We start from the raw sequence: 20,649 nt of genomic DNA on the forward strand, positions 1-20,649 counted from the left end.
AGGATCCAGATACCTAAAAGGAGTTAAACACCTTGCTGATTCTAGGCATGGACAAGAATGAGGGAATGATTACACAAACAGATGACAACATGCTCTCCCTCTGAGATGACAGAACAAAAGTAGCTGTGCTGGCCCATAGAGACACATACAACTGTGAGTGGTCATCACCAAAAGGGGCATGACCTACATCATGGGAAAATTGGAAGGAAAAATGAAAACAATGCCTTGTCCTCCTTCCACACCCCCCATTTCCTCTGATAATATGATGTGGGTACTAGGCTGGAAAGCTCTTCAGTGTTTAATAATTATCACTCAGAACAACCAAGTAATAACTATGGCTGGCAAAAAAAGACCACAGTTACTGAACAAGGTCTTTCAAAGCTGTGTTTGTCATAGTCTGTTTGTATCCACTAGCTAAAATGTGAAGGGAAAGACTTAAGGTTCCAACAGAGTACAGGACAGCCCTGCAGACCTTCTCATTTAGTAAATAAAATCTGATTGGAACATTGCCACATGCCCTTGTGCACATACATCTGTGGCTGTTTCTTCATGCTAGGATAGTAGATGTATCAGTGGCCCAGAAGGGTAAAATATGTGCCACCTGACTATTTTCAGGAAAAGTGCATTGTGCCTTGGTATCAAGTGGTAGGTAGGGCTTGGTAAACAAAGTGGTTAATGGAATTGATAAAATCAGCCTGTAAAACAAGGCGTTCTTTTATTTTCTCTCATTCACTCTCTGAAGAAATGTATCATGGAGCTGGCTGAGGATCAAAAGTCTCTGTTCCTGCTATTGGTTATTTGCCACCAACCAGTACAATATGGCCAAAACCCCTATGATACTACTTCCAATGATGCCTGAATAGCATCCCTCCTTCAACGGAAGGGAGGGGGAAGGATGACATTTCAAAGGAGCATATTTTTAAATGAAGAAATGACTGACAAATAGCGAGTAACAAAGGACACTTGTAAGACTAGGAGTGGAGCCTCCCTGTCTCAAAAGCCAGTGTGTGTCCCATTCTTCTGCTATCCTGTGGCCACCCCTTTCTCCTAGCAGATTAGATCATGTGTCTGTGTATTTGATCTAAAGGGGGCAAAAAAGGAAAGGGTGTCTTTGGAATAATCCAACTCATCAGCAGTCCCAGTGAAAGGGAATGGACATCATGCAGACACTGGATGTTCATTCTGCATGTTCGTGGATGCATGAGGACTAAGAAATGGTGTCACTAATTAAAATCTTTCACTCTCAACTGACCTGTATTTCCAAGTACCAGAAAAACACACAAGCTTACAATTTACTGCTACAATGCTACAATGAAGGTTTATGTTCAATTTCAAGGAAGACAAAACTGATTTTTCAAAAAAGGGTCCCTTATTTATTTATTTATTTATTTATTTATTTATTTATTTATTTATTGTCTAATGAAATAACATGGCCAGGTTGTAAAAAAATGCGCTCATGGAAATTGTAACAGAAAAGGAACAGCTAGACCAACTTGCTCAGATTGTTCTCCACATTTAAATTTTCTTAGAAAAAAACCCAATAACCCCCTTCCCCCTAAACCATCACAGGCTGCCATGTCATACCTACCACATATGTCCCCCACCATCTGGCCAGCCACTTTTTGCTACAGCCTATATTCCCCAGGCACTGTCACTTCAGATGCTCACCTTGGCAAACTCTTACAAAGAAGAGCTGCAGTTAAAACTTTCCCTGTGCCACCTTCATATAAACAAGTTAGTAAATGTCAGTAAGAATGTCATGGATCCTTCAGAATAATGTAACACGTTAAATGTTCCAGAGAAGTGCTTTTTCCCCCTTCTAAACAAGCACTGATTCAAATTCATCTTGCATTCCAACTCTGTCCTCCAATTTATTTTCAGTCAACATTATTTCCAATTTAACCACATTTTTCCCTTCCAACGTGGCTAGAAACTTAATTTGATACTTGGATTCTGGAATTGGTTTCAGCAATGATTTACAGGAACTAAACTAGCCTGCTTATGATTATTCTAGTAGATTCCAATTTTCTACATGTAATAAAAATAATTTTCATTAGAGATTCTGTTGCTTCCCCCATAACAGAGCTTTAGAGTTATTCGGGGGTTCAATTGTCATCTAACCCACGATGACATGCTGCCAGCAATTCCAGACGCATCTGTTTTCACAAATGACACTAAGTGATACTCCACAGAAACAAATGGAAACCCAGCTTTCCATCTTTTCATTAGCAGAGGCATCATCCACTTCCTTTAATTGCCTTATTCATTTTCTCTGCTCATTCTGCCTTTGCTGATTTGGTTTACTCAGTTCTGCCACTTTAATTCTACACTCCCACTTAAAAAAACTGTCACTTGTAATAATTTTGCGTTTGCTACACTCATCAGAGAAAACCCACTGGCTTAAAAAAAAAAACAACCCCCCCCAAACCCAAACAACAACAAGAACAACAACAACAACAAAACAAAAAAACCGCCCCCCCCCCCACCACTACCACCAAAGCACACAAACCCTGTATACTGTGAATTTTGGTTGCTCAGCAGCATGCCGGGATAATACTATGAGAACACTGAGAAGCCACAAACCCTTCCCCTTTTGTTAAGATTTTCATCATTTTTGTCTGAAATAAGAACAAAGCTATTCTGATTGAGTTTCTAAAGAAAAAGACCTCTTGGTGGCAGCTAGTGAATTGCAATAGCTCACTTGTGTCGCCCTATGTAAACTCCCTATGGGAACAGACACTAACCAAAAAGCTGGGGTCAATTTATAAATCTTAGTTTAATTTACATTCTTCATAGACACTATAATAACTATCCAAAGCTATTCATTCACAAGATGTTGGGTGCTAGCCACTGAGCATCAATACCCCTAATTAACAGACAGGAATTGCCTCTGCCATCAACTGAAAACCAGTGGGAATATATGCATACTAACCTCTGTGCAGTAACAAAAATGTAGAGGAATACATTTAGGAACTAAGAAGTCTTGAAAGAAGAGGGAAAGAGGGGGGGAGAAGGAAGAATAAGACGGGGGGAACAGGAGGAAGAAGAGGAAGAGGAGGAGGATGAAGAGGAGAAGGAAGAGGAAGAGATTCCCTAAGTTCCCAAATTACGATTCATTTTGTAAATAATAATGTTAAAATTGTAAATGTTAATGTCAATAAACTAAGCATAGGTTTTATACACTTATCATTATAGCTTAAGAAATACAGAAATAATAGGTGTACAGGACCATTCATGGTTACTGTTTTAGGGCAATGGGCCAGTGAACTAGGGAATGACAAAGATACGTGTGAGAGTTTGGACTTTGTGCAGCTAGAATATGAACTTGGTCATCCAAATTAAGATGCATACATAAGTCACCTTCCCTTTGGGTGGGTGGGTGGGGTGTCCATAATCACAATCCTTGCTGCAGATGGAGGATAAATTTTCTGGCCCAGATCCAAACCAAAACATGTATCATACATGTGACCTTAGCTTAGTAGCATTTTAATTTTTAATTAATGTTTATGAATCCTGGTCATCTTCAAAGTTCCTCTAAAAATTGTATTTGCTTCTAATTTTGCCTTTATAATAATAGCTAGCTTTTCGTATACTGGAGATGTAGAGGCAACCTGTAGACCTGCCATTAAAATGTGTAAATAATGCAAAATAACAGAAGTCTATGAGACAAAATTAAAGTAAGATACACAGTTGTGTAGTAAAAATTGTGTGCCTTTTGGTTTTGAGAGAAAAACCAAAAGGTACATTTCTGCAGACCTAGATGGTCTTGCAGAAGTCACACTGGTTTTATCTGCCACAGGCAAATATGACATTAATAAAAAGCATGTATAAAGCAAAAAAAAAAAAAAAAAAAAGCACTCATTTAGGAGAGAAATGCTATAAACTGTGGTAAGTTTCTTCCAGGATACTAGTATATTATCAGGCATGCAATTGACTTAGTACTAATTGAGACGGAAATGAAACCTGAGAAATAGTCCCAAGAGTTTCTCTGATTGCTATTTGACCGTTCACACAGATTAGAAAAAAAAATGTGAGAGAAAAAAATCACATGCAAGAAAAGACAGAGTGTCTTTTGTTGGGGGAGAGGTAGACTTTGTATCAGGATTAAACTAAAGTACCGGCATTCAAATTAAATTGCTATGTACTTGTTGCCTCTGAATTGTACATTTCAAAGAGGTTAAATGGAAAATCTGTGGATTGTATCATGCTTCTAAAAAACAAATTTTAAAAATGAAATTGGTCTGTTTAGGATGGAATGTTAATATAGGCAGAAAAAAATACTATAGGAAAATAAGCAGCTTTTACCCAAATGTGCTGTAAAGTTGAACCACATATAGATGTGTTTTTTTCATATTTAAAATGTTTGATGGTAGCAATTTCATATGGCTCAATCCACATATTCATAAAGAAAACATGCCTGAAGAATTACTATTATTTAGTATCTGCTATTGTGTGTAAAAGTCATGAGAAAGAGCCTTAGCATGACGTTTTTTTTAAAAAACTGAGCCAGTGTAGTTATAAAACATGTTGGTGCATTTTATGATGGTTTCTATCTTGGAGTGAAGAGATCAATTACAGCGCAGCTAGACGCCGTTAACCTAGCACTGGCTGCGCTGTTTCTATGGGGCATCAAACTTGACCTTAGAGGCATAGCATCTCTTTTCTGCCATTTTCTTGGTGCAGTAACGATAATTTCTCCAACATCTAAATATCAAAATTGTGACATGCTCTGAGACTTCCTTTAAGGATGGAGCCCTTGGACAGTTTTCCTGTCCCCAAATCCTTTAAGTCTCAATTAGCAAAAGATCTCTTCCCTTCTGTCAGTGCTGGTGGACAAAACTGATGTCCCCCTTTAAGCTTCCGTTACTAGTGATTATTACATGTCATAGTCTGATACATGGAAAGAGCAATCATGTTAGAATAAAAAAAATAGAGCATGTCTAAATCACTCCAGTATTATTGGAATCAAAGCATATTTAGCATGCATGTCCCTCTAGTTCTTCTTTAGCATTAGTACAGAATAGTGCATCCCCTAATCCCTGAACCTAGCATGCAGAGCAGAGGACTTAAGTTATGATTAATTATTTTAGTTAAAAAAAAAAAAAAAGGAGAGACGGTTCTCCTCATCCAGAAGCTCAAGGTGACAAACTACAAACATCCTTCTATGAAATACAATATTACATAGAAATACTTGCAACAGAAATAGAAGAGAGGCTACACTATTAATAATTTAATATTAGCCCCCAGGATAAAGAAAAAACCCACCCAAGACAAGACCATACCACCCGGGATTGTTTTAGAACCGTTTTTGGCTAACCCCTTTCAAGAACCCTCAGTCAAAAGCTTTAAAACAGGCTATTGTCAGAGCGCTGGGTACCTTTTCTCTCTTGGCTTTGTTCAGTATTTTCCTCGGCTGCAGTTTCCATGGCTGGCTTCATACCATCCACCAAAAATGCTTTTTCCCTGCTTCCCCACAACACACAATTTCCCCCCTCCTCTTCCTTTTCTTTTGGACTCCCCTCTGTCTCTCTTCTTTACACCCGCCTGATTGAGAGGCTCTGTTCTTCACTACAGTAGATTACAGTGCCTTCCAAGATGCAAAAGTCTTGTCAGCGTCAATTTCGCTCTGCCTACTGGTCCATAAAGACAGCTGCCAAGGAGCAGGCGACCATACGTCACCGAGGATCCCAGTTATAAAACAGCCACTCTGTGCCCCCACTCCCAGTACACCCCGGGAAGCTCCTGCTCTCCCACCAAGCTCCTTTTCCTCCCTGCTCTCTCTCTCTCTCTCTCTCTCTCTCTCTCTCTCTCTCTCTCTCTCACCTCCCTCTCTCCCTCCTCTCCCTCTCTTTCTCCCTCCCCTCCCTTTTTTCTTCTTGCCAACTGCAACCCAATGAATACTAATTAATTCTCCCAGGAAATAATAGACTTGTGACATCAGAGGAAGGGATGTGGAGGAGAAAGAAAGGAGCCCCCTCCCACCACGTGACTTGGTCAGACCACACTATATGTTATCTCTCAGGAGAATGCCTGTTTCCCTTTGCTTCCCCTTTCTGGGCCATTGGTTTTGTTTATTCTATTTATCCCTAAGCCCTGGAAAAGTATCTTCAAAAGATGTACCCTTGCTCTATTTAAAACAAAAAACAAAACCCAAAAAACTTCTGTTTCATGAATCTCTAGACAAGCTGACTTAAAAAAAAAATACTAACGACAAAAGAATAAAGGTATTCAAGAGGGAAGAAACTTCAAATAGATTTAACAATGGTGATGGCAATTCAGCATTAGATTCTACTTTTTTGTGTTAAAATATGAGAAATTTTAGCTCAAACACAATTTCCAAAAGGAGCTAATGCTTATTCAACAATCAGTATATTGAAAGTATATCTATCTGATATTTTGGTGGTTTCTAATATGAAAATCAAGTTTTTTTGATAGGATATGATTACATTTGCATACAGTATTATTTGTTAGATGTCCTTAGTCAAAATCTCAAGTGGGTACTTTTTAACAGCACTCTAAACATCTGGCTTTAAGACTATTGTGCCAACAGGGATTCCAATGATTCTGACGGCTGTTTTCACAAACCCCTTTGCACAATTGAGATCAACGTTCTCACATTAAGCATTTAAATCTTTACTTTGATTATGAGCCGTAATTTTCAAGTATCACCAATTTCATACACATTTAATAATTGCATTTAGCTCACTCACCTTCATTGACCTTGTTGAAAAAATTCTATAAACTGAAGTCACATACAAAGATAACTATCGATAACCACAGGATAAAGGATTTCTGGAGCTGCCATAGCTACTTGGCACCCATGCTGGGAGTAAACATTAAAGACATGTTGGGGGGGGGGCAGTGAAATGGTTCAGCAGGTAAAATTGTCTGCTGCCAAGTCTAACCACTAGAGAGTTCCATTCCTGGGATCCACACGGTAGAAAGAGACAATAGATTGCTGCAAGCTGTCCTCTGATCACACACACGTACACACACACACATCACACACAGAGATACACATAGACACACACAGACACACATACCAACACATACACACACACACATTTTTAAAAAGACAAGTTGGCAACCACCTCTCCTAAAAACATTCTCTAAAGTTTTATGGGGTTTTTACACAATACCTCAAAACAATGTGGGAAGATCCCAAATCAAAATCCTTTACCAGCCTGATCTTTTAATGCTTTGGTTTTAGATAATCTCTCACGCCCACTTATATTCAACATTTCTGCTGTGTTAAACAAGAAAACACCTTGAAAACCTGTTTAGCCTGCTTCAACTCTTTCTTTTAATTTTCCATCTCACTTTCCACTTTACCCATTGTCCCTGAAGACCACGCCCACAGCCAGCTTTCCCTGGAAATATGGCTTCCGCCCATTTTATTGTGTCTTGGTGAAGGGATTGGGAGGGCACCACCTAAAACTTCAGCCTCTGGAAAAAAGTGTGTGTGTGTGTGTGTGATAACTATCTCCATGGGAAAACTTATAGTGTGCCTTAATTGGACAAATTTTTTAAAGGCCATGTTTGAACAACTTAGGTCCATTCAGACATAAAGGTATAAAATTTTACTTGTGCATTAGCAAGATGGCTCTTGCTATCAAGTATAATCCGAGCTTCATCCTCAGGACTTGAATGAGAAGCGAATACCAACTTCCACAGTTATTCTCTGACATATATATATATATATATATATATATATATATATATATACACACACACACATTATTACAGTGAAACAAATGAATATAATTTAAAAATTTTAAAGTATAATTGTGATTAACTATGTTAGTGGGTTTTTTATAGAGTGTCTAACAAAATCATTTAATTCTAGAAATATCAGAGGAGCCTAATTTTGTTGACTCTCCTATTAGATAAATTAGTTTATTTACATAAGAGACAGGGTCTGGCTATGGTGAGGTACCCACCACTGAACTTAGTTTGAAACATTATTTTAATATGAATACAGTGAAAAGCAAAATATAAAAGGCATTCTAAATTTCCTTAAACAGCTCTTGTCTATAATATAGTGACAAATCAAAGCAACTGGACAAAATGCTGATGCAAGAATAAGAGATGTTGACCTAAAATGGATGAATTACATTGAACCTTATGGAACTGCTGGTACTGCCTTAAAAGAGTGTAGTTTCATCTACATGCCGAGCTTATTTCCTCTACCATGCACATCTGCTAGAGTACTACAGGGAGCTCCATAAACAAGCACATGCTTGGAAGAGCTTCCCAAGGGCTAATGTCTACCAGGATGTCCACGAGCAAGCCAGGGCGCCTTCTCTAGGTAGTCCTCAGGCTAATGGGCCACAGAAAACTTGCTTAACCAGAGCGCTCCTTCCTGCCAGCGATATCACAAGATGAACAGAGGAAAATTCATTAAGTTGCAAAGTCATCTCCCTATACTTAGCCTAACCACATGATCATAAAACAATTTTGCCCACTGCCTCCTGTCCACAGTTTTCTGGAATTATATCTTAGGGGTTTTGTTTGTTTGAGGAGCAGGGCTCAAAATGAGTGAAGTCAAAAGAAAATTGAAAACACCAGGAATAGATTTCTTTTTTCAATTAATTCTAACTGCAAATTCCTCTACAAGCCTTCTTGGCTCATAGAACATTTATGTCACATGAAATACACTTGGCCATAATCCTTCCTCAGTGTCTGATATGTGAAGTGCTGTCTAATAAGAAATACAAACTAGAAAAACAGAATAGTGCTAGAAATTCAGAATATGATTGTTAAGAATGGTTTTTATCCATAACTAGACTGTATTAAAACTTTTTAAAAATCAGCTTGGGAAAGCCTTTGTCTTGCAGGATAATTAAATTTCTAATTTTTGTCTTTTTAAGCCAGGAGGATTTAAAAAAGCTTGAGGCCAGTCTGTGCTATATAGTGAGTTCTTAGCCAGCCTCAGCTACCAGTGTGATACCCCACCCCACCCCTGTCCAACATAAACAAATCAAAAGAGGGGTGGTATACCAGTCCAGTGAGTAAGAGACTTGCTGTCAACCATGACTATCTGAGTTAGATCCCTGGGACCCATGGCGAGAGAAAATTATCCTCTGACTTCCACATGTGTGCTATGGCACATGCAAGCCGACAAACACAAAAGAAGTAACAATGTCATTAAATGATAAATAAAAATAATTGAATTTCTAATTTTTCATGAAATGTGAGTTTTGAAAAATGCCTGTGGATTCAGTACTTATGATTATTTTCCTTCCTTGATGGCTTTACTCCATATCTTCTGCATATCTGCTATAGTTTACAAGAAATGACACCTTATATTGAACTGAAAGTGAAGATCAAGTCAGATGATATTTATGAATACTCTTTAGAAATGGTAGAGCTAAGGGCTGGAGAGATGACTCAGAGCCCTGGCTGTTATTCTAGAGGACCTGAGTTTGATTCCCAACACCCACATGGCAGCTCACAATCATTTGTAATTTCAGTTCTAGGGGAGCTGAACCCCTCTTCTGACCTCTGAGGGCACTAGGAATGCATGTGGTATTCAGACATACAGGCAGGCAAAACACCCATATACATAAAATAATGGTGAAATTATTTTTAAATTGTGAAATTTTGGTTGAAATTGTAGTTTTGGTTGAAAATGTAGCTCAGTGGCAGAGTGCTTGCCTAGTATACAAGAAACCCTGGGTTCAATTATTAATGCCACAAAAAATGATGAATTTCCATAAAGGTGAGCCATCATCCATAGTAGTTGTCTTTAATGACAGAGTTTGTTCCCAAGTAGATCCTGGCTAATGTCCACAAATATGATGAGCACAAGAGACTTTTTTCCCCTTTCTTTCCAGCCTCGTCAGCTATTTACTTAGTTCCAGGCAGTAACCTCATTAGAAAATTCAGGAGCTGCCAAAACAGCAATTGTTGAGTTTAGCAACAGCCAGCCTAAGGTGTGCCCAGCTCCTCTGCACCCTGCCTCAAACAAGCAAACAAACAAACAAGCAAACAAACAATTCACGGAACCAAATGTTCAGAGAGTGAGAACAAGTTTGGTAGGCATAAACTAGGGCTTGACATGATAGCAACAGGGGCAACGTGGACTGTTTCCACATTCCCAGCTGAGAAATGGGCTCAGCACAGAGGCACTGTGTGATTAAGTAGCATGTTCATTTTCCCAAGCAGGGTGGGCCACACGTATCTCAAAGTCAATGTGAGTATTGTGGCTTCCTTCCTCTCTCTCTCTTGTATCATGCTTGCACAATGTGAGCATACGCCACACTCAGCATGTGGTCGTTCTTCACTGGCCAGGACATGTGGGTGTTTGAGAATGTTCCTGGCCTCCACTCACTAGACACATGAGGGAGGAAACTCATTCCCAGCTGAGAACCATTGCCTTCAGTCTAGTTTTCTACGGTTGCTAGAACTTTCTCTTGTTAGCCAGTGGCTCTAAAGCCTGGCTGTACCCTGGAGTCAGCTGGAAAGGTTTTACTATATGTCCTATGCCCTGATATTGTGAATGGGTAGTGACCAGCTTGTGTGGTGTGAAAACTTTAAAATATGTACACACACCCCCAGTATGTTTGAACACATAACAAGCCATGTAGGCAGCTGGAACACAATTAGCTACTTTTGGAAGGGTACAAAGAGAGGAATTTGATGGACCTATAGGAAAGTATAGTCAGGGAAATAATGTCCAACAGGAAAAGATGGAGGATTTATCCCCAGCAGAAAAGACCAATTGAGCATCAAGACAAGAGATGGGGGAGGTAGTGCTGATGCCCATGGGGAGCATAAAATCAGGGGACAGACTGGTTTCCTAGGGCCACTGTGGTAAAGGAGCATAAACTTGACAGTTTTAAATCACAGAAATTAGTCTCTCACAGTTCTGGAAGCTAAAAGTCCAAAGCCAAGGTGAAGAAAGGGCTGCAGTTTCTCTGACAGGACCATGAAGCAGATTCATTTTTGCCTCTGCCAGCTTCCAGCAGTCACTAGTAGTCCTTAATGTTTAGTCCTTGGCTTGGTTCTGTGCTCCAGCCTCCACCCATGTCACCATATGGTGTTTTCTCTGTGTGTCTCATAAGGACACTGATAGATCAAGTTGGACTCAGGCCTACGCTAGTCAACCAAGGCCTCACCCCCACTTCATTATATCTACAAAGACTACTTCCAAGTAATGGCACCTTCACAGGTACTAGAAGTTAAGATTTTACTATATTGGCACCTGAGAGGCAATATATGACTCAACTCCCACCAGGTGAGGGAGACTGAGAAAGACAATCACATTTGGAAGCCATGTGAGCTATTCTTGTAAAATTGCTCAGTCTAGGCAGAATTTGGAACTGAAGAATTGGGTGCTAGCAGCACAGAGGAACAAATTTGAGCGGGGGTGGGTGTGATGCCAGAGCAGAAGGCGCAAAGGAGAACACCATGCACGTACCACCTAAGCTCAGGGGCCTTGGTAGAAGTACTCTCAAAGGAGGCTGAGAATATTGGAGACGATCCAGGTCAGGGGCTTGTCACAGAGGAGAAAATTTTGAGAAGCGGGGGATGTGACACAGTGAAAGCAGTTAGGCGGGGAGGATATAGCAAAGACCACTAAAACAGAAAATTCCAACTCCCTTGCCAGTGTTATCACAGAGACTAGAATGGAAACCAGCAGTTTTTAGAAGGATCGCCGGAGGACTGGGAAAGTGAGGAAGAGGAGGAAAGGATGGGCTGCATACTGCAGAAATGTAGCGAGATAAGGCAAGGGAATGATGTAGCAGATAAAGGAGAAAAATCACGGCCAAGAGCAAGTCTGCCAAATGTTGGATCCTGCAAAGATGATGCAAAGAGGATGGAAAGAGATTAAGATGTAAGTGGAGGTGGATGAGTGGCAAGGAATCAAGAGGCCAGGAGAGTAGGCACCAGATACAGAGAGCAAGTTGGGACAGCTCCTGTTACCATTTGGTCTAAGCTCCGCCCCACAGTTACCTGGCAACATGAGTGCACATGAGTGTTGAGGTGTGCCTGACTCACTATAAAAGGGGTTGCTTGCCCCCTCTGCTCTCTCTTGCTCTTGACTTCTTGCTCCCTCTCTACCTTCTCGCCCCTTCCCACTTCTCTCCCCATTCCTTTCCCCACCCTCCACATGCTCATGTCCTGCCTCTACTTCTCTACTCCTCTTTTCTTCTCTCTCTCTCTCTCTCTCTCTCTCTCTCTCTCTCTCTCTCTCTCTCTCCTCTACCATCTCAACTCCCGCCCCATGCCCCAAATAACCTAAATAAACACTATTCTATACTATACTGTCCTGTGGCTGGTCCCCCTTCCCCCATACCGACTACACATCCACCAAAACATATTCTTCTCTTTATCTTTTTATAAAACACAACAGCTCCTTTAACATGGAAGTGAGGACAGAGGAACTAGAGGAAAACAGATGTCTATCCAACTCCAAGACAAAAAACACTCAAAAGATATGGTGATGACTGGCAGGTTACAGGTACAGCCTGTCCTGCCTGGAAAAGGGGACATACATCCATTACGTGATGGCATCCATGTTAACAATCTTAAGAGGCATAACTGGTAGAAGACATAGTAAAAGGGTGATGGTCTTGGCCTTATTAAGACAAGCAGCTTGCCCCAAGTTGGAGTTGCTTGAGGATATTAGTAGACTTTAAATGTTTAGAATATTAGAGGCCCCAGTGGGTAGAGGAGAGGGAGGGGAGGGAGAAGGAGGAAAGGAGGAAGGGAGGGAGGGAGAGAGAGCGAGAGCAAGAGCGAGAGCGAGAGAGAGCTTTTACTATACACTGTTACACTGGGGAATGGACTCTGGCACAACAGTCACACCTAAAAAATGAAAAAAAATGGGAGCCAGATGATTTGTCTTTTGTTATAGGTTTGTTTGTTTGTTTAAATTGAAATGGGGTTTCTTATACCCAAAGCTGCCCTTGAACTTGCTATACAATCAAGGATAAACTTAAACTCCTGGTACTGATACTACTTCCACCTCCTGAGTATGGGGATTGTAGGTGCTCAGTACCATACCCAGTTTCCTTAGAACATGGGTTGCTTTTTTGGGGTGTGTGTGTTTGTTTTGGTTTGTGGTTTTTGAGACAGGGTTTCTCTGTGTAGCCCTGGCTGTCCTGGAACTCACTTTGTATTCCAGGCTGGCCTGGAAATTTGCCTGCCTCTGCCTCCCAAGTGCTGGGATTAAAGGCATGAGCCACCACACCCTGCAAACATGGGGTTTTGTGTATGCTAGGCAAACACTCTCCCAACTGAGATACATTCCTTGTCCCCATTTTTATTTTTTTAAACTTTTTATTTAAAAAAAAACATGCACATGAGTGTTTTGCATTTGAGTGCTTTGCATATGAGTGTTTTGCATATGAGTGTTTTGTCTGCTTACATGTACATGTGCCACATGCATGCCTACAGAAAATCAAAAGCGGATCCAATGCCCTGGAACTAGAGTTATAAATGATTGTGAGCCACCATGTGAGTTCTGGGAACTGAATCCAGGTCCTCTACAAGAACAGTAAGTGCTGCTAACTGCTGAGCTATCCTCCCAGCCCTTCTTTCTAATGATTTTGATAAAAGAAAATTTCTGCTTCTGTGTACACAAGGCACACATCAGGAGACAGACAGCTGATCTAATGAGAAGATGCTTCTTGGTTCATTATCATATTCCACAGGGATTTTGGATTCCCTCATTAAGAGTCTTATACCACCAACAGGCTCTTCCTGAAGGCCCTGGTTAACACATCTATGATACATGTACCACATCAGTATGAACAAGGGGCAGACCTTCAGAGTCTCTTTGTTAAGCCCCCACTGCAGCTCTTCGAATTCCAGTCGTTACTTTGTTGTGGCTCATTCTTATGTCACCAGAAATCCCAGAGGGTAGAGTATTCTCCTAAGAGTGAGCCATTTAATTTCATAGCTGGGAGAACCTGGGGTGCTCTGCTAAGATTGTGCCTAATACCATCTGTCAAAACTCCACCCCAGTGCCAGCCTTCCCAGCTCTGACTCTGTTCCAAGAGGGGACAGCTCCAGGTCCCTTTCCTTTAGGTGGCTTCCTGGTTGATGTCTGTCTCTGTTTGCAGCAGTCAGGTTAACTCTCTTTCAATCTCTCTTACTGATAAGTGTCCACTTTCTCCACTAGAGTACAGCCATGCACATTTACCTGCTGTCCACTTGACTTGGAAACGATCACTTGGAGCAACCCCAACTTTGAGTACGGTGCGCCCAAGGAAGGCAACCCAGAGCAGATGCGTCTCTGTATCTGTGGCCAGCTTTGCCAAATAGAGACAATTTGAAGTTAAATCACAAGACATTCGGATGGTAAAGTATCTTACAAGTTGAAAGGAAGAAAGATGATGTGACTCTTTTAATATCCCCTCTGAGAACTCAGGTGCACCAAAGGCCCCCCCCCCCCCGCCTTTTCCCTGCTTTTTGCCTAGAAGTTACTTCAGCCCTCAAACACACATTTTCCCCAGACTTGAGTCAATGTAAGGATTAATGAGCTTCTGTCTAGGGAAAGGTGCTTTCTCGGACAGGTACATGGACCCTTCCCCCATTCCTCTTGGACCCACCCAGGCCCACTCACAACACTGCTCAGTTCATTCTCATCTGGGAGACAGAAAGCATCAGATACTAAGAGCTGGCTGACTTTGTATATATGCACCACAAACAGTAGGTCACATGATTACATGTGGAATGCAGTGACTGGGCTCAACACTGCCTCTGTAGAACCATAGCTGCCCACCTGTGAAATGTGTGACACAGTCCCTCTCTCAAGGACTAGGATGGCAGATTTCATGCATCCTCTGCACCAGCATTGCCAAGGGGAGTTGACCCATGTTCATTCGTTCTCTCTCTCTCTCTCTCTCTCTCTCTCTCTCTCTCTCTCTCTCTCTCTCTCTCTCCCTCTCTCTCTTATTTTATCTGCAGGACAATATTGAGAGCAGGTCTTGCCATCTTCTTTGGACAGAGACACCAAGCAGAAGAAACCAAAGGGACTTGGGCTATGGCCCGAGTTTGAGCAGAGTCTTGGCTATCAGATGAGATTGCTGGGAGTTCAGGAATCAGGCAGTTAGAATGTAAAGACACAAAGCTATACAAGGACACCTGCATAAAAGGCATTCAACACCATCAACTATTTAAACTTCAAGAGTTCAGGTCAGCACCTGTGATTTTTTTCAAATCAGTTCATTAGGGCTGAAAATGTAGCTCAGTTAATAGGGTACGTACTACAGATGAAGCCCTGAATTCAATCCCCTGTACCTCATAAAGTAGCTATGGTGTGCATGCCTGTAATCCTAGCATTTGGGAGGTGGAGGCAGAAAGAACAGAAGTTCAAGGTCATCCTTAGCTACCGACTGGAATACTTGAGACTGTCTCAAAGAAAGAGAGACAAAGAAAAAGTGAAAGAGAAAGCACTCTCTTATACTTTCTCCCCGAAACACAGGGATTCAGACAACTCTGCCTGCCCTTAAGAGCTCTTAATCTCCCTGACAGAATGAGACTCTCATGGCCGCATCCTCACCCACCATCTGCTCTAGCCAGCTTTCTGGTGACCAGTATCCTGACGTCACCTGACCTTGCATGAACCTTGACTTCATTAGCTACGGGAAGAACTCATACAGGAGCATCCTTCACTGGGCTATTGTTAACATATCAAGATGCTGCAAAGCCTCAACATGCCTCCTACTTTGTACTGACAAAATGCTATTTCTATTTTGGAAGCTTTTCATGCTCCCACTACTGCCATACAGTCCCATGGAAGAGTGAAGCCGAGAAAGGACTAGTGGGTGATTGCATATTCTACTATGTCTTTCCCTGTCCTTGAGCGCCCCCGCATACTTTTCAATTTACATTTTTAATTCTGAGACAGACTATCACTCTGTAGTCTGAGATGACCTGGAACTCATAGCAATAATCTTGCTTCAGCTTTTTGAGTGTTGAGATTACAGGCGTGAGCCATTATGCCTGGCTTCACTTCTGCGCCCCTGTCTAGCTTGATTAGATTCCTAGGGCACTTCTGTCCTCTCTACTTTCCCTAGACCTCTCTATGATCTTGTCCTAACTTTCTCCCAAGCATTCCCAAGGACAGTACCCTGAAAAGGATGCCCAAGGGTATAATACCTCATAAATAAGTGGAGCCGATATGAATAAAGCAACAAGATTACAGAAAGTATGTCTCTTGAACAGATGGATGGAATTTGTTTCTGGAAGTTGATGGGGGTGGGGTGAAGGTGAGGGTTAACACCTGAGTATCTGAGATAAAATTAGCTTTGCCTCTAGTTTCAAGTTTTTTAAAAACACAATTGAATTTCTTCACATCTGAGACCACACAAACATAACTACCTGCATGGTCATGCAACATGTATCCTTATCTCAAAAGAACCTTTGATATCAAGGTCTTGAACTCCTTTCTTTAGAGATGAGGTCTTATATATCCCACCCTGGTATGCTATGATTACAGGTATGTGCCACACACACATAATTTAGGCAATACTAGGGATCAAACCTATGGCTTTGTACACTGCCAGGCAAACAGTCTACCAAATGAGCTGCCATTCCCAACATGTTGAAACAAACAGACCACATTTTCAGTTTGCTCTGAAAATTCTATAGCTAGCCTTACCTGTAAGTTCTAACCTAGTAAGTTGTCAACCTCCACATTTATAACAATGGGATTATGAGATCAGGAAGATGCTAACATCCGTATTGACTTCAAAGCATTTGGCAAAAATCCCATCACATGTTTGGGGGAGGGTTGCTTGGTATTAGCAGCATCACTCCAGTGCAATCAGAATGGGCGAATGGGTATTCCAAGTGGCTACTAGGTGGTAGCTGTCATCCCAGAGAGTAAGTTCTCCACCACACACCTCTGCACTTGGTCTATGCCATGAACATGGGAAAGCTACCTACAGCCTCAAGAAGAGAAGCTATCATTTTGCCACCTACTCGTGTGAAATAAAGACACAGGAATCAATCTACAACTTCCTCATAGAAAACTAGAAGAATTTTGTTCAAGTCTCCTGATCTTATTTTAAATAAATGTGATGTACAAACAATTCCAAAACAGGAAAGAAAATTTAAGAGCATTTAGCTGCTTCTCTCCTTTTTCAGTCTGGAATCAAGGACAAGACAGGACTAGAGGGTTCAATTCTCTTGACCCCAGTCCAAATGTTCTTGTTTTCATCTGATGCATAGTTTGCAAATATTCTCTTATAATGAGGCATAAATACCAAATCTACAATGTATATGCCAGTAAAGATAATTCTTCCCATAATATTCATCTTTGCATAAAACAGGTTTTGTGTATTTTTACAAAATACTTCTCAAAAATAAAACCCTGTTGGGCCAAAGCAGAGTATAGTAGAAAAGACAGCATATATCGTTGGAAATCAATACTCCATAATGTTAACTTATCTTTGTTTGTTTTGTTGTTGTTGTTTTCAAGACAGTGCCTCACTGTTCTGGAACTCACTATGTTTTCGAGGAGGGCTTCAAACTCACAGAGACCCACCTTCCTTTGCCTCCTGAGTGCTGGGATTAAAGGCATGCACCACTACAGCTGGACAATTTATCTTTTAAATGAAACTCTTCTGGTAAGCCATGCCATAGGGTTAAGTAAACAAATGTGCATCACAGGTTTTCAAGTAGACCTAGGGACCAACCCTTCATGAGAAGCAGATGCTATGTTGACTATGTGGGACCACAGCTGGGTGTGAAATGCTTTTTAACAAAGTCAGTAAGTGCTAGGACCAAAGTTGTCAACCTGCCTCCACCATGATAGATGCCTCTCTCCATGATAGATGGATAATGGTCACCTGCTCCACCTACTCTCGGAGGACAAACTTGGATTATGGACAAGTCTCAGCTCTTAAGCTGAGAGCCTGCTTACTTCTGCCCACTCAGGAAAACCAAAGCCAAGTGCAAGTGGAATATGTGCAGAAACAGTGGAATATGAACAGAATGAATGTATAAGTTTAAGAAAGGGTCAATATGCACCTTTGCATGCCCTTCTGTATAACAAATGATTAGAAAGTCTAATGACTTTACTGAAGTACACAGGGGTTAACATGCTCATAGCTGGGAATGGCTGCTTTAGGAGAATATGAAGTACTCTAAGCACTAAAAATGATGAAGTGCTCAAAGAATCTAAGCTGCTGTAATTATACAGCCCAAGAAGAAACACTCACTGATACTTGGGCTAATGGAACAAAAGGCAAATTCTTGATTTGGGCTATTCTTCAAATCCTCCACTCAGAGAAGAGTTTGAAGTCATTTTTTGTTTTCTTTTTAAGCACCTGATCCTAAGGATTGACAGAGAAAGGAGTAATTAAACACAACACTGTGCTGAAAAACGAACTTCAAATATATTTAGAGAATTTAAGGTGTTTTCTTTCTTCTTTGTTTTGGTTTTATGAGATATGATTTCCCTGTACAGCCCAAACTGGTCTTCTGTTTTGTGACAATAGCACCTCTTAGCCTCTTAAGGCCTGTCATTACAGGTATCCATTCCGATGATTAAAACACCTTTAATCAATTTTACCTCTAGGTAGATAGATGTTCAGGCACCTTGTTTGTGTTAAACAGGAATGGTAGTTAGAGGCCTTGCTGTGTACCCTCTTTGCCAGTTTCACAGATAGAAACTCTGGATAATTCATATTCACACCCAAGGGCAGATCAGTCAACACATGAATTATATATTTATTATTAGTTGTGAAAATGTAGCTTCTTTTCCACTAATTTTTGCTAGTGCTAGTGAAAATATCAAAAAGAAATTTGGTGACTTTCAAACCTGTTATCCTCATACTAAATACATTTCATAGGGGGAAAGTCAGAAATTAATTCACAGAAATAAATGCTTTTCATTTCATTGCATTTACTTATTTTTCTTTCTTTCTTTTTTTTTCTTTTGACACAGGGTCTGTCTCCCTATGAAACCCTGGTTAAGCTGGAATGTGTTATATGATCAGTTTGACCTTGCGTTTGAAGGAATCCCTCCTCCCTCTGCCTTCTGAGCACTGGGATTACACGCTTGAGCCACCATACCTGGCTACTACCCCCAGACTTCTGAGATCTGAACAGAGCAGTGGTATAGAGCCATGCCAAAGCTGACTCAGAAACAAATGCAAGATGCTACTTAGATTAATATGGCTCTTAAACTTGGCCCTTATACCATCCACCTCTCTCTCTCTCTCTCTCTCTCTCTCTCTCTCTCTCTCTCTCTCTCTCTCTCTCTCTCTCTCACACACACACACACACACACACACACACACACACTGGCTGGTGGTGCTTTGTATCTTTGTATCTATAACTTGCTTTTTTCACTCTGATTTCCTTGACCTGCTACAATTTCAACCATTTAAGAAAAATGACTGCTGTTCACAGGCTGTCATTCTAAAAGCTAAAGTATGCTTACCATGCCTGTAAACAGACCACCAAACAGAAGAGTACAGACTTAACTTAAGGTAATAAAACTAACAAATCCATAGTCTCAACCAATTAACACCTGCATGCAGCATGCATGAGATAAGTGAGCTGCTTCTTTGTAGTGTGAAGTAGGGTGGCGTGAACAAGCTCCAATCCTTATTTCTACCTATGAAAATTTGTGGACATAAATTCAGCTGTGTATTGCTCAAAGAAGAGCTATATTCTGAGAAACACATGACTAAGTAATTCCTTTGTTGAGAGAACAAGTGTACTTATAAAAACTAAGATAACTAAACAGTCACCATGCAATGTAATCTTATGGGACCAATGTCATTCATGTGGCCCATTAAGCAAAACAACATTGTACAGCCCATGACTGCAACGTCACATTTCTGCAGTGCAAAGAGTTAGCGTGCTTTTAACTCTTTAAAATATATAACCCAAGGAAAAAGGATACAGTCAAGTGCTTTATTTTAAAAATAATTATGTTTAATTATGTGTACATGTGTGCTATGGGGTGCCGTGTCTGAGTTGAAGTACCCATGGAGCTCCAGAAGAAGGCATCAAATTACCTGGAGCTGGAATTATAGATGCTTATGACCCACCCAACATGGATGCTGGGAACCAAACTTGGGTCCTCTGGAAGAACAGTACATCCTCTTAGTACCTGAGCCATCTCTCCAGCATTCATTTTAAAAAGAATAATAACAGTAACAGCTACTGCAATAAAGACTATAAGCCTATAGTTTTGTTTCATACATAAAGCATACTGCTATCAATATTTACCAAAACAAACCTAGAATTTAGCTAACATTTGTGACCTACATAGAATATGCCACAAGTACAACAACAAATATATAAACTACCTCCAATGAATCATGCGAAATTTCAATTTAGAAGCACTTTTGCCTATTTTAATGGCTGCTTGCCTAATTAATGCATATATATATGTGTACACACACACACACACACACACACACACACACATTCCGCACATTTAAAAAGCAGCTCAGCTAAAATGTGCCCACAAGGAATTAAATCAATGCACTTTCACACATAAAAATCAGCCACTCTGAGCAGCAAGGAAACATGTTTGTTTTCTATTGTGGAGTATGAATCTCCACATCTAATATTGTTGTCTTACTTTGCCGAATCCTGGTAAAATTTGCCTTATTAAAAATAAAATAAAAACCTAAGCTAGATGTGATGGGACATAGCTGTAATCTGTATCAC

At 40.6% G+C, this 20,649-nt stretch overlaps 1 protein-coding gene across 6 annotated transcripts in view; it reads right to left on the reverse strand.

Moving 5' to 3' along the window:
- The window catches only part of Gpm6b (glycoprotein M6B), a 148,785-nt gene that overhangs the window by 38,240 nt on the left and 89,896 nt on the right, over nucleotides 1-20,649 (reverse strand). For 5 of the 6 annotated variants that reach the window (XM_029473199.2, XM_029473196.2, XM_029473195.2 and 2 more), the window contains exon 1: nucleotides 5,378-5,779. The exons of the other annotated variant lie outside the window; for it this stretch is intronic. In XM_029473199.2, coding sequence (XP_029329059.1) covers nucleotides 5,378-5,438 — 61 coding nt within the window. In that variant the 5' untranslated portion in view covers nucleotides 5,439-5,779. Of the gene's footprint in view, nucleotides 1-5,377; nucleotides 5,780-20,649 lie in introns of those variants that run through there. 6 annotated transcript variants of the gene reach the window in all.

The sequence above is a fragment of the Mus caroli genome, unplaced genomic scaffold, assembly GCF_978045245.1.
Source record: "Mus caroli unplaced genomic scaffold, Mus_caroli_1 scaffold_5, whole genome shotgun sequence".
Lineage (NCBI taxonomy): Eukaryota > Metazoa > Chordata > Mammalia > Rodentia > Muridae > Mus > Mus caroli.